This window comes from Motacilla alba, chromosome 1A, assembly GCF_015832195.1.
Source record: "Motacilla alba alba isolate MOTALB_02 chromosome 1A, Motacilla_alba_V1.0_pri, whole genome shotgun sequence".
Classification (NCBI taxonomy): Eukaryota; Metazoa; Chordata; class Aves; order Passeriformes; family Motacillidae; genus Motacilla; species Motacilla alba.
In genome coordinates this window covers 42,730,431-42,744,537 of record NC_052031.1, presented here as the reverse complement: position 1 = coordinate 42,744,537, position 14,107 = coordinate 42,730,431, and the positions used below count along the sequence as shown (strand labels likewise).

Genomic DNA, 14,107 nt, shown 5'->3' with positions numbered 1-14,107 from the left:
TGGGAAGCAATGTTATATATGTGTGGGGGGAAAATACTCCATGTAGTAACAGGTCAGTAGGTCTACCCTTGTGAGGGGCCATCTCAGCAGGGAGTGGAGTTTGTTTTCCTGTTCTTTCCTATGGGAAGGGACAGGCATATACAAAACCAATAATCTGTGATAAAAATAAGCCTAAAATGGATCTTATGAGCCTTTCAGACTACGGAACAGGAAAAATATCTAAAAAATGGTTGTAAATCATCTTCAAGATACATTTTAGAGAACCTTATGCATTCCATAGTGGTTTTTTATATCCGTTAGAAAAAAAAAATATTACTGCTGATTTAATAGCAAGACTGGAGAAAGTAGAGAAGAAACTTTTAGTTTGAAAGTGGGAGAGAGAATGAGGCCATGGATACTTGTCTGTAGAAAAGGACAATTGTTTCTTATTTCATGGATGCAAATAATGAAATTACTCCTATTTGCAAATCCCACACAATAGAGAACAAATTTCCAGTAAATACTGTAGCACATAGCCTGGGAAAGTATCAGTAAACTTTTCTAAGTCAAAGCATTCAAAGCAGTTCCTTGCCATGCTTCCAGAAAGCAGACCTTGGATCCAGTTATTTTTCCATGACTAAGTATCCTGACTCTGTAAACTTGCCTTTTGCCTCATTTGCCCCAGCGTCCACTCAGGGCATTGCTAAGGTCATTCACCCCTGGGAGGATTGCTGCCCATCAGTGGGATGCAGCAGAGCTGGGCTAGGAGCAAGGAGAGCACACAGCAGAGTGCAGAGACAGCCTGGGCAGCTGCTGGAGAGGCTGCCTCCACTGGGAGTGCAGCCACTGATGATCACAGCTGGGAATTACACAGAGCTCAGTCCAAATTCCTCAGCTGGCAGCAGCTGTTGGAGGAAACTGAGAGAGTCTTGAAACGAGCCCCATTTTATGGCCCCTGTGATAATAATCCTAAGTGTTGCAATGTAGTAACACATGTATCCGAGCTACAGCCTTCAGATGTCTCTCTGCCTTTTGGCCCGTGCTCTCCAGCTGGGAAAGCAAAGGTTTATTCAGAGGAATAAGCCCCATCCCTGCTGCTTGTAAAATGGATAGGTGGAGGAAAAAGCTCCCAAAATACCCTAAAGACACCAAAAAAATTAAACCACAAAATTGTAAAAATTGTTTATCACTGTCACTGTTCACATATTTGTTACTTAGACTTTGTGGTCTCAGTGTGGGAAAGATGCAATTGTCAGGAAAGCGTCCTCATCTCTGGGCTGCAGACTCAGACTTCTCCTTGCTTGGTCTCCCTTGCTGGCCCCATAAATCTTGCATTCCTTTTTTGCACAGTCGTATGGCTTCAGCAGAAATGTGGCTCCATGCCAAGATGCAGACTAACTTGTGGCTGTCGCTGCCGAGAAGCTGGAGCAGCGGACTGAAACCTCTGCATCGACAGGAGGGTTCAAAATTCTCCCTTTGTGGTTTAAAAGATTCCATGGCCACTTGATCTCAGCTCCTGTAGCTGGGCAGGTTATTCCTTCAGCTGCAGAAATAATAAAGCCTGCTGTGTACACCAAAACTCATAACATCCTCACACTATTTCCAAATTCTTGCTGCACCTCCTACACCTGTTTGGCTGGCTAAAGAGCAGCATGTGCTAGTTGGGCTGGTGCAGTAGTACTACACAGGAGATGGCTAGCCACTGTTTGATTCTCTCACAGGGACCAGACAAGTGGTGAATTATACCACTCTTGGCCCTTCTCTGCCTAATTTCCCATCTCATAAAAATCTCCAGATCCACCAGCCTTCTATCCTCTCCAGGAGGTGAAGCTATCACAGCTAAACAGCCAGACACTGCCATTTGTTTAAGAAATGATGACAAAAGCTTGATTTCTGCAAAGTTACCTTCTCCAACCTCCCACAAAGCAGGGATTCCTGGTCCATGTAACATCTCCCCACCAAAGGTGACTGTGGATGAGTCTTTCTTGTGTGAGAAAGAAATTGGTTTACAATCCAATTATTCTGGATTTTATTGAATAAATTTTGATAGTTCATGTTATCTCAAAAATCTCTTGGGTAGCAAGGAAGTGTACAAATTCTGTCATTATGAATTCTGAATAATAAAAGCTCATCTTATCCTAAGAAAAGGAAATATTCAAACTTCCTTACACATTTTTTTTGCAATTTTGTAGTTCTCTGGCTTATTCTGTTCTTCATATATTTTCATGGGCATACTTTTTTTTCCCACATTAATGTATACTGGTGGGAATAATGGTTTGCTCCAGGTTGATAATGCAGAACAGTAGGAAATTTCTGCTTATAAAAGTTCATAAGGGACATTAGAGATATGAGCTGGGCTACAGGAACTGATGGCTGTTAAGCTTCTGTAAGGAAGTAATTATTTCTCCCAAAGAAATATTTAGTGCAAATCAAAAGGGTATTTTGACTAAGATACTTGACCTAGTTAATTCAATATGTTTTATTTCCAGAATTTTTAAGCTCTTAATCTCAATGTAAAAAAGAATTTTGGAAGGGTGGAGCTATATAATTTCATCTTATTTGTGAATAAATTTATTTTTTAAAAAATTATTTATCAATTTTAATAATAAATGACTTAGTTTTATTCAACCAAAATTTAAAAGAAGACATATGTATTTTATATGTATAAAATACATATATATATATATGTATATATGTATTTTCAATGTAACATTGGAAAGGCAATGAATCTACATTTTTAATCAGTTATAAGTAAATTTTAGGAACTAGAAACCTGAAATTCTTCCAGGGAGTTGAATACCAAACTGTGTCACCCTGAGTATTGGCCTAAAAACTCAGACTGCTATTTGAGATTTTCATTTGAGTTTTCAAGAAGCAAGTTTTAAGGTGTGAAAACATCACAGCCAAGAGCTGGAATATCTGTGTATACTGTTCTTCAAATGATAGAGAGGAAACTCAATTGATATTTTCTGGCTCCAGTTTTCATTTTGCTTGTCATTTCATAAATTTCACCAGAAGTCATTTGTAGGTGGGTGTGTGATCACACTGTACAATATGGCTTCAGAAGTACATGGGCATCTCCTGAGTCTCTCAGAAATGAGTAATAAGGACAGCCCACAATTCCCCTCTAAACTTCGGTCTCCCAGACAGAAGAACCAAAAAAATCTTTCCGGAGCATGATAATTCTATCCCAGGAGCCGTCTGAACTTCCAGGGGGATTACAATTTTCTCCATTCGATTTATACTCTGCCACGCTGTCACGTCAGTTCAGGCTCCCCCATTCACCTGAACTGGCTCCTGTTGACCAGAAAGGTTTGAAGCTTTCCTCTCAGAGCTGGGAGCGTGCAGCACAGGGATGAGTTTGCAGTACACCAATGCTCCTCCTACATGTATCTCTCTGGAGGTTCATCAATTTATACAGCAACCTGGAACTGCAGGCTGAAGCACAAGCCAAGGTAGATGTGGATCTGGTTTATACCTCAAATGCAGTTTAGTCCCAAATTATTTAAATGCTGATTTTGCAGGTCAGTGTTCAGGTTCACCCTTTTATAAACTCTTCCTCCACTGGAGAGCTTTAGATGATGTAGGTTTCACCTGGAGGATGCATTCAATTGCTTTCACTGATAATGCAAGGTCTCCTTAGCAGCTGGTGTGCACCCTGTACTAATTCCACACTTTGCTCTTCAAAATCCACACAAGTCAATTAAAAAAAAAAAAAAAAAAGAAAGAAATATAATGTCTATGTCTGGTTTTGAAAACATTTTTAAAAACAGCTTCAGGAAATGCATTGCAATATATGTGGGATAGGTAATAAAAAAAGGTCAATTCTTCAAGTGATGGCAATTATACTCTGCATGCAGAGCTAATTATTGTATTGTACATCCTTCTAGCTTCTAGTACAAGACAGGAAAGTGATGTAATAAATAATTTTCAGAAATAGATTTATGATTATCAAATTTGTCTTATCTTTATAATACGAAACATTAAAAGTCTAACTTTATTGCTCTGAGAAATTATCAGTTCTACCATATTAATGAATAACACTTAAGCTTTTAGAAACTGAAAACTACAGCTGCAAGTAGTGTGTGAAGATTAGTCTCTGGCAAATTATCCCTTCAGTGACAAGCCAAGTGTTCCCCAAGTGCTCTTACAAAGTATGTTCCAAGGGCATCCCATAAAGCATGGCTGTATAGCTCTTGCATCCTATTATCTGCATAACACTAAGTAGAGGTACCAGCCTACTAATACAAGCCCACTGACAACCAGAACATATTAATGCTACTTTGAATATAAGCAATTAAACCCTTCAGATTTTTTAGTTTGTTTTTTTTTTTTTAATATGTGAAAAACACTAGAGAAGTTGCTAGACTGTAGGAAGTTATAACAAAATCATGGTCTTGAAAAAGCAGGGTTTTTTGACAAAGAATTTTTTAGTTGCTGACATCAGTCCTGTTCACTGAAGACAGAAACTGTCCAAAGACAACCAACATGCAAATTATACAGTATCATATTCTTATATATTTGGAACTCTAGTACTACACTTCTGGAAGTAATGAGGGTTTTGCAACTGTTGAAGTAAGAACAAAGTCCATGCCTAAATGAGGAAAAGTTATTTTAGTAATATGAACAATCTTAATCTGTGTCAAATATTTGTGCACTGAACATCAGTAAGGTAAACAGGATGAGATGTGAGTTTTGGCTGGTGTCAGTTTATGAAGCTTTTAATAGTTCATCCCAGGCCACATGGTTCTGCTTTTTAAAACTTGAATTTGGCGTAATTAAAACTCAGACAGGTAAATTTTTATTGCACTCAGTTTTAATAAAAATCTGATCCAAATATTTTAATATTTTTTTATCTTACCATACTTTTCTCTTTACATATACACACATATATTCTAAGAAAGGATTGAAACAGGAGTTTTGCTACACACAGCAAGATTTTGGCATAGAAACCAACATTCTGTGTGTGAGAACACATTTTTGATGAGCAGTAAGTATCACAGAATCACAGAATTGTTGAACTTGGGCATCAGCTCTTGAGACCATCTAGGCCACCCCCCTGCTTAGGGGCTTGCTTGGGGCTCTATCCGGACAACTTTGGAGCATCTCCAGGCATGGAATCCCAACAGCCATGGTGGGCAAGGCAGCTTGTTTCAGGGAAGCATATCTCACTGGGTTTGCAATGCCATGCTTGGGATTAGTACACAGGTTTAAAAAATAACATATCTAGGTATATATCTTTCCTCTGAGAAGAATATTGTGCAGTTCACCATCATTCTGGGGAGACACTGGAAATACTTGCAGAGAAATCTTTCCCAGAAGAGTTCAAATACAGCTTCAGGAATACAAGTTAAAACCTTCTGGTAAAAAGACAATTTTACCCAGACAAGTCTACTTCTGATACATGCCCATATAGAGACTTTATTAGTGTCTAGAAATTTTTTCCTACCAACTATTCATTTATCATTTCACATTCTGTTATTAAAAAAAAAAAAAAAAAGCTAGTTAGGAAAGAACATTTTAATTTTGTGGTAAATCAGAATGACTGTAAAAAGCTTTGTTTTAGTCCAAGTCACAGTAGGAAAGGAAAGCTGGGTAAAGCAAGTGTTATTTAACACTAAATAATTTCATTTCCATGACTTCATCAGACTTACATATCAGCTATTCAGAAAATAGTCCCAAAGAGAGTCTTTAATTCAAACTGTCTGATGTTCTTTTGGCAGTTGTAATGAAACCAAGAGATTTGTTCTCCAGAAAACTTGGACATAGCTTCAGTTCAAAGACAAGGGGGGAGGTGCATTGGTAGTTTGGGGTTTTTTTAAGGTGGACTTTACTGCAATTTACTCAGTTACTGTCAATCAAACTGTATTTTTTTCTGGAAATTATTATAATTAGCTATCATACTTCCTTCAAAAAGCCTTGTACCTTTTAAAGGCAGGAAAGGTTCTCTGTCTAGAAAAGCTAACACCCAGTGAAAATAATAAATACTATATCTCTGTCCAAAAGGATTTTCTATTCACACAATTCAGTGGAATAAAACATGTTAGAAATTATTTCCCCAAACTAAATCCTTTGCTTCAAGCCATACCTCAGATATTTTCTCAGAAAAGGCATAATGGGAATGTGAATAAATAAATGTGGGTTCAACTTAGCAAAATAAAACTCTCTTTGACTGCCTGGAGACAGAAACACTTTCAAATAAGTCTTCATAAGCTGCTTCAGGAAATTAGGTCTAGAAATGGTGTTTACTGAAAGAAAAATGCTACTATGAAAGACACTGTCCCTTATTTAAAGTTTCTTTCAAAGTTAATTGTTCTTTTCACTGTCACTAGGTCTGGAAAAGGTGCCAAAAGACCTTCCCCCAGACACAACACTGTTGGACTTACAGAACAACAAAATCACTGAAATTAAAGAAGGAGATTTCAAGAACCTGAAGAATCTTCATGTAAGTGTGGACATGAATTGGTATTTACCACCAAAAATGGGTAGAAAATGTGGTTTTGGCCTGGTAATGCATTGTTTAAGGAAAACTCATTAAATAATTTGTGATCTTCCTCCACCAGCCCAGACTATTCATTTCTATCCCTATTTCTCTCCTGCAAGCTTTCTTGCCAAACTACAGAAGTTTCTCACCTCTTTTCAGCTCTTTGTACCTGTCTCCTGTCCATTCAGTCCCCTGATCTCCATCATGGCTCCTCTCACATATTTATTTATGGTCTCAGTCTCTTTGGCACAGTTACTTGGCTCAGCCCTGCCACCTCCCTCACTTCTTACTGTACTCTTTCTCCTCCTGCCTCTGAGCTCACAGAGATTTCTATGTGCCACGTTTGTCAGCAGACATTCTGTACTAATTTTAATTCAAGAATCTTTCCAAATTACTCTTCTGCCCCCGGCACTACAATGAAATTGTGTTTTTGCAGTAACCTTCTCCTAGCAAAGCTCCATCCTCATCCTTCTTTACCTGCCAGTCTCTTCCAACACTTCTGTCTGGTTTCCTCTTTGCTGAAATATTTTCCTTCCTGGTTTCTGTGACTATTTTTTTTTTCTGGTTCACCTCTTCTTTTCCAAGTTTCCATCAGACAGCTACCTTCCTCTCTGTTTCTATTTTTTTTTTTCCCCTGTCTGAGGTCCTCCTCCCTGTCTATAATTTTTATCAGCATTTTAAAATACACATCTCATACTTTTGCCTAAATTTTGTTGAAATTTTTTTTTTTTACAGAGCAGAAAAAGGCTATTTATTTTCTCTCTTTGAAATATCCTAATTCTGGCATACAGCTGAAAATATTTCTTTCTAGGCTTTCAACAACTCATTTTATTCTGTGTATTCCTCCATTTGATCCTTTATTATTATAAACAATATCTTATTTGGCTTTTCTTGCCTGGCTCTTTACAGCCTATTTCTTTTCTATTCTATTCTATTCTATTCTATTCTATTCTATTCTATTCCTTTCACAAACAAGAAGCCAACTCCCAATTTTTTATCCATAACTGGTGTCAATATCATCACCCAAAGAATCTCTGTTTCAAACAAGAATCTATATTCAACAACTCATACTTGGAAAAAACCTATAAAATTTTACCTCTTTTAATTTCTTCCAAAGTCCATATTAAATATTTGTTTAAATGCAACATCAAGAAGATAATTTTAAAAAATGAATGCCAGACTGTCCATAGTGAAGGGATCTGCATGAGTGAATCATGAGGTTCATGTAATCTAATTTTAGCATAGGTGTCTATAGTTGATCTACTTCCATAGATAACGTCTAAAGACAATAAAACATGTTCTTCCACATCACGTTTCAGTAGTCTAGGTTTAAGAATGAGATAATTTGTTCCCCAGATTTTTTTTCCAATTCATTTGGCTACAGGACAGATTTGACACTGTAATTCCTGCCCATTTGTTTTGGTTTTCTTCCACCTTGGAAAGAAGTCTGTGTTTTCAGTGAAGATTATCTATGAGGTGCTAAAAGAGACAAAATTCTTATCAGTGAAATGAATCTTTTGGCAATCCTTCATCATGACACTGTATTAAATGAGTCAGAGCATGGTATTGCAGATGAAAATCACTGCTCCCAGTGACTCTACCCACTTTGCATTTGGTCCAGGTCTCAAGTACACAACCGGCTGTGAGCTATGCTGTTGTGGACTTATTTTATCTCATTGAAGTTAACTCTAAGAGGTTTTCTTTATTTTGTTTTGTTTTGTTTTTTCTTTTTTCTCTCTCTTTTTTTTTTTTTTTTATTTTTTTTTTTTTACAACATATACAATTTAATAGTGAATTAAATAAGTGACTCCTAAGGGAAGAAGTTATTTGTTTGGCTTACTCACAAAAGTATCCAGTACATGCTTAGGGATCACTGGAAATCATACATTAGCAAAAGTTTGACAAGTAACCTTCAAAACTGCAGTTTTCCTGGATTTACTCAAGAACAAATAATGATTCTCTCAAGATCCCCTTCCAACCCAAACCATTCTATGATTCTATGATCTCCTCCCCAAAAAAATAATTTAGTCATGCAGTATATTTATGTAACTAGGCACCATCTTTGCTCTCAGCAGGAATATTCCTGTGTAATATCTGGGAATTATTCCCATTCCCCAGCTTTCAATTAAATATTTTTCAGAGGGAGTATTGTTTTTGGAAAGTAAAATTCCAAAGCATTGTTGTTTACAGAGCTCTATTATCTCATTTATTTTGAAGATATACGAGTGTGTGAGGTACATATAGAAAATGTATGTTCTTTTTTAATCTTATTTCCAGAGAACAATGGCTTGGGTTAATGTCACATTTGACAGTGTGATGTTCAAAAATTTTTTAGTCTTTACTAAACTTTCTGTTACTCTCCTAAAACAAGAAGATTTACAAGAATTGACAGTAATATTGTTCCAAAATCTAAAATTAGAAATTGGACTTAACCTCTTGCATGAATGATCACTTAAGGGAACAATTCCTTAAACTCCAATTTTCATGGGTCTTGAAAAAAATGAGCAGCTTATACAGTTTGTTACTTTTAAATAATTAAAATATCTTCCATTAAAATATCTTCCTAATACTTATAGTTGTCACCAGCCACAAGTGTATTAGTTTTAGAAGTGATTTTCATAAACAAGTTGGGTCAAACCTAAGGTTCGACTGCTACGAAAACCCAGAATAAGTAGCCATAAAATAAAGGATTTACCTCTAACTTGTTCATGGCTTCTCTTTCAGTATCAATGTAACTGCTTATATTACACATCACTGGTGTACACAGCACAGGAGATGAAAGAGAAGTTAGAACCTCCTGAAATATTCTTAGTATTGAAAATTTTCCTAAGTAGATTTCCCAACCACAGCAAAAATTTGCAGCTGCGGAAATATGGCAAGCAATTAGAAGAGGACACAGCTAAAGGAATATTTACCTGTAAATAATAGATTTCTGCCAAGAAACATCAGAGTCAACAGTTACAGTGCACTTGATATTTTCATAGCTTTAAATTATCCAGGAAAAAAATAGCTAAACTATTAATGTTGTACTATTAAAACTCAGTGAGAATTCACTCTATTTGAAAATGAAAGAGTGTTTGGTTGGTTGGTTTTGGTTTTGTTTTTTAGCGCAGGGATTGAGAGAATGGGGGAAAAATTAAAGACTCCTTTTTACAGGCTGAGGACTGAGTTTCACGTTTTCAGAAAACTGTCTGATATTATGTAAAAAAAAAAACTTGCTTATGACTTAGACCTGTGGCAAAAAAGTCAGACAGGAAAGCTATTGGAAAAGCCAGGAAAAAAAGTCTCTATTTCTATGAAACAGTCAGAATTTTCCAGGCAGACTGACATTTCTGGATGGAGTTCAGTACTTTGACCCCATGGACGCAATAAAGAATCCAAAATACTGCATGAGTAAGCTCTCATGCAGAGTAAAGGAGGAGCCTACACAAACAGCACATGGAGTTGCAGGCTGTGTGGCAAAGCCAAAGCAAACCAGAAGAATGCCTGCACCTGGAAAAAGAGGTGAAAGAAACTGCTCTGTGTTAGATCACTATAAGAACAGGACAAACAACAGAATAGTGACTGCATGCTTCTCCAACAAGAATTTTTCAATTGGCAGACTGCTAGTATAGTGAAACTATCTATTGGCCTGAAATCAAATGGAACATTACCTAATTGAAGCTAGCAGAACTGTTCAAAGCCATGGCTGTACATACAAAAATGCTAAACCAAACTTTTTTTAAACTGAAGGAAAAGATCTAAGAGATAAAAGATTTAAACTTGAAACTTAAAGCTATGGACCATATACACACTAAAGGATTATCAACACTAAATGTGCAGGCAGAGAAACTGAAACTCTCTTTGTAGTAACAACAGCAACTGGAAAAATAATGTATGGCGGTAGAAAACTTCATGCCATCCTTTTTTTTAAAAAAAAACAAAAAACCCAAACAAAACCAAACAAACTGAAAACCCCAAAACACCCAAACAAAACAAAACAAACCTGAAGAAAAATCTAATAAGATCTTTCAGCGATACAGAAAACCCCCTGAAATAAAAAAATATGAATTAAATAATCCAATCTTCTGACGACTCATTGCAGCTTCAGTTCCCTTTTCCCAGGCATAAAAAGAAGTAAACACCTAGTCTCTGTAAATCACAGAAAGAAGAATCAGTAATCACCATCCTACTATGAAAAAACAAAGACAGAAATCTCTGTCCAGAGTCCACCTCTGAACCCAGTTCCTAGTATCATCAGTGGCAGGACTGAGGGGTAGCTTTAGGTTTCTAAAAAATATTCAGAGTGGGGAACAAAAAGTTAATTTTTCTGAAATACAGCAGTCCCTTAGAGAATTTTCATTTCCTCATACTCACCTTTGCATTGTGCTTAAGAAACAGAAAGATTTTCCACAGAAACAAGTATAAAACAGACCACATGCACAGAAAACATTTTTCTTGTACAATGGGTAAATATTTTTTCGTGTGAGGAAAAAAAACAGGACAAAATATTTTGAGGTCCTCAAAATTCTGGGCAGAATCAGCATTCTGGGCTAATGAAAAAAAGGACATTTTTATAGAATATAACAATTAAAAAATCAGATCAATTGTAATAAATTTAATGAATTACCAAAATTTCTTGCCATAATAGACAAGGACAGGCTTGAAAGAAAAAGGAAAATGCAGAGCCACCTGTTTCCTCATTATTTGTGCAAGTCATGTTGCATGAGAGGTACTAGTGAGAGCTCAAAGGCCAGGCAAACTAGGTCTGCAGCAGGCTCCTTTGCTTCGTGAGATTATTCAACACAGTCCTGTGCCCATGATCAAAGTGCTTTCCACAGGCTTCTGTTGTTTGTACTGACAGGCTGCTTCTTCAGTGCCTTCACATCTCCTTCCTCCACAATTCATTCATCCCTATTGCTTCCATTTCATCCCTTTTTCCTTGCTTTTCTTAGCTATTTCCTCTTGATCCTAGGTTTGGATGATAAGAGAAGAATGTCAAGCACTGGTTTTGAGGGAGTTTGTTTGTTTGTTTGTTTTTGTTCTCATTTTGTTTGTTTTTTATATTTTTTAAATTTATTTTTTCCATAAATATACATACATCCTTAATAATATTGAAAAAAGCCTTCCTCTATGTTCAGATTATAAGTATGACTTAATTGAAAATGTAAGGTAAACAAAAGGGATGCATTTTATTATTATTTTTATTGGGATGCCTGGCTCCTGAGGTTAAAGTTCTTATGATATTACTGTTCCTAGCAGAACTGTAATAAAAAACAGGTAATAATGTAATACATAACCCAGGAAATTAAAGAAATTCCATTGGGTCAGGGATTGACTTTTCAGTTTAAACCCTGAAGGATGCATGCATCAGTAAAGAATTGATGTTAGATAAGAGTTCCATGCCCAGCTGGCAAAACAGGTGTATCACTATGTAATATGGCTGATGAAAGGTTGCCGGTAATTTTCCATTTTAATTCTGGTTTTGGCAAGGCTCTCACTTCTAACTATACTAAATTAAGATGAATGGGGATCGAAACCCCTCAGAACAGTCTCCTGAGATTCTCATATAATGAAATTACACCAGAAAATTTAATTCCCTGTTCCCCACCCCTAGACAGGGCAAATTTTGGGAGTTTTAGTAACCACAAGCAGAACAACCCCATGCTAATTCCGATCTGACTTGCCACACGCTGCCTCTGCAGTTTGTCAGGGTGTATTTTGACAAAAACCTGCCAACAAGGGTTCCAAAATTTTCCTGAATTGTGAATCCTCCTTTTTGTGTTGGGAATAAATATTTGATGTAGAAACCAGGTCAGAGGGAGCTAAATGGCCAGACTCCCACTGACTTCAATGTAGCCAGCATCTATTCCTGTCATACAGTAGTTTTTATTTTTTCTCCTGACTACAGAAATATCAGAGGTGTTTCACTAAAAGAGAAAGTCATCTTTGGAGCATAGTTTAATGTTTTTTCCTCTCTGAATGCCACTTAAACTTCTGGTCATGATAAGGTGGTGCAATATTATAACTGAGTCAATGTTTACTGTGCATTTTACATGCTATACTATAACAAAGCAAAAAAGCTTTATGTCAGGAAAATGAGGGTAGAAGTTGAATTTTCTCTTATCCATGGGAAATTGCTATGAAACGTGTAAGCCTAACAAACTGATGTATTAATACTTGATGTATTTTTGCCTCTTTATTTTTTTCTTTCTTTCTTGTCTTTTTTTTTTTTTTTTTTACTCAAGGCCATATATTTTTGCACCCATACCAGGTCATGTTGAAAGCTGTGCATTTGTTTGCTCAGTCTTTTTTACTGTGAATTCATTATGTGAATTCATATGCTTCAATTTTTTTGGGCAGAGGAAGTTAGGGTTTAGGGTATATATTTATTCTAAATGAAATATCCCTTTTCCTCCACTAAAAGGGAAAGTGTAGAAGAAGGTAGCTTTTCAAATAAGGGCATCAGTTCCTGTGACTTTTGTTCTAGGATGTAATTTCTGCCAAATTATTTCACACCAGCAGCATTGCAAGTGATATCTGTAACCTAGGGCTCCAGCACTCTTGAGCACTTTCAGGATGACCCTTATTTTTCTCTCCAAGAGTTTCTTCCCCTGTACAAAAATTTCATGACCTTTAACACTCTGAATGTAATGTCTCATTGTGCCATCTGGGCTTTATTCTGGATAGCTGGTCCTGTGACCTGTTTTTGCCTAAGATCCATTCCTCTGTAACACTGCCTGCAGATGTTCTCCCTTGGTTTTTGTCCCCTAGTTCCTGTTTTCATTGACCTCTAAATCCCTTGAGTTTTAAATTTTATTTTATTTTGGTTTGGTTTAGCTTTTGTTACATGCAAACCATACGGGACACATTCTGAGGAAAGTAAACAGCATTGCTGCAAGGCTAATAACTTAGTTCTTTAAGTAAGGGTTATAATAGAGGCATTGTGAAGTGGGAAAGGAATCCAGGGCTATGGCTTGCCAGGTGCTATACTGTGTGTTATCCTCATCATTTGTTGTTGCTCTGGGAGACAGTAAAACGTCTCTTACAAACTGCAGTGTGTGGGTTTATTTTTCCTTCTTTACAGCTGTGCAACAATGGAAAAATAATGCAGGTTTAAAATACTGGGAGCAGGGACTTGCAGAGAGGGGTCTAAGTGGGAAATAATATTCTGGTACAGAAAAAGTTGTAAATTCTGACTTGTGTTACTTTCCTACCTTATACCACCAAACACATGTTCCCACTGTGAAATTAGCTTTTAACATACTTTTGATAGAATACCATAATTTCTAAGTGTGGGACTCCTTGAGTGTTTGAGTGAAAAAAAAGTCTGTGTGTTTCCCTAAGATAACATTAACATATTCAGGAGAAAGCATTGGAAAAGCATAATCCTAGGCACCTAGATAACTTCTGGCTTTGGTCAGGGGTATCAGTTACACTCTGAAGAGATATAACAATCAACTACTCAGAGAATATTTACAGTGCCTAGCCGAATGTATATCTGCCTTGATTTCCATCAAGAAATATTTGACACCAAGTCATCAGCTGTGATTACTGTTGCCCAATTAATTTTTTTTTATTTAAAAGATAACATAGTTAAAAGAAATCCAAAAAAGGCAGACTTTTAGCTGAAACTAATGGTTAATCAGTACAAAACAAGATACA

General features: G+C 36.5%; 1 protein-coding gene across 2 annotated transcripts in view; it reads left to right on the top strand.

Moving 5' to 3' along the window:
* DCN (decorin) overlaps positions 1-14,107 on the top strand; it is a 38,875-nt gene that overhangs the window by 13,512 nt on the left and 11,256 nt on the right. For both annotated transcript variants that reach the window (XM_038154442.1, XM_038154441.1), the window contains one exon: positions 6,312-6,424. In XM_038154442.1, the coding sequence (XP_038010370.1) occupies positions 6,312-6,424 (113 nt within the window). The remainder of the gene's footprint in view (positions 1-6,311; positions 6,425-14,107) is intronic.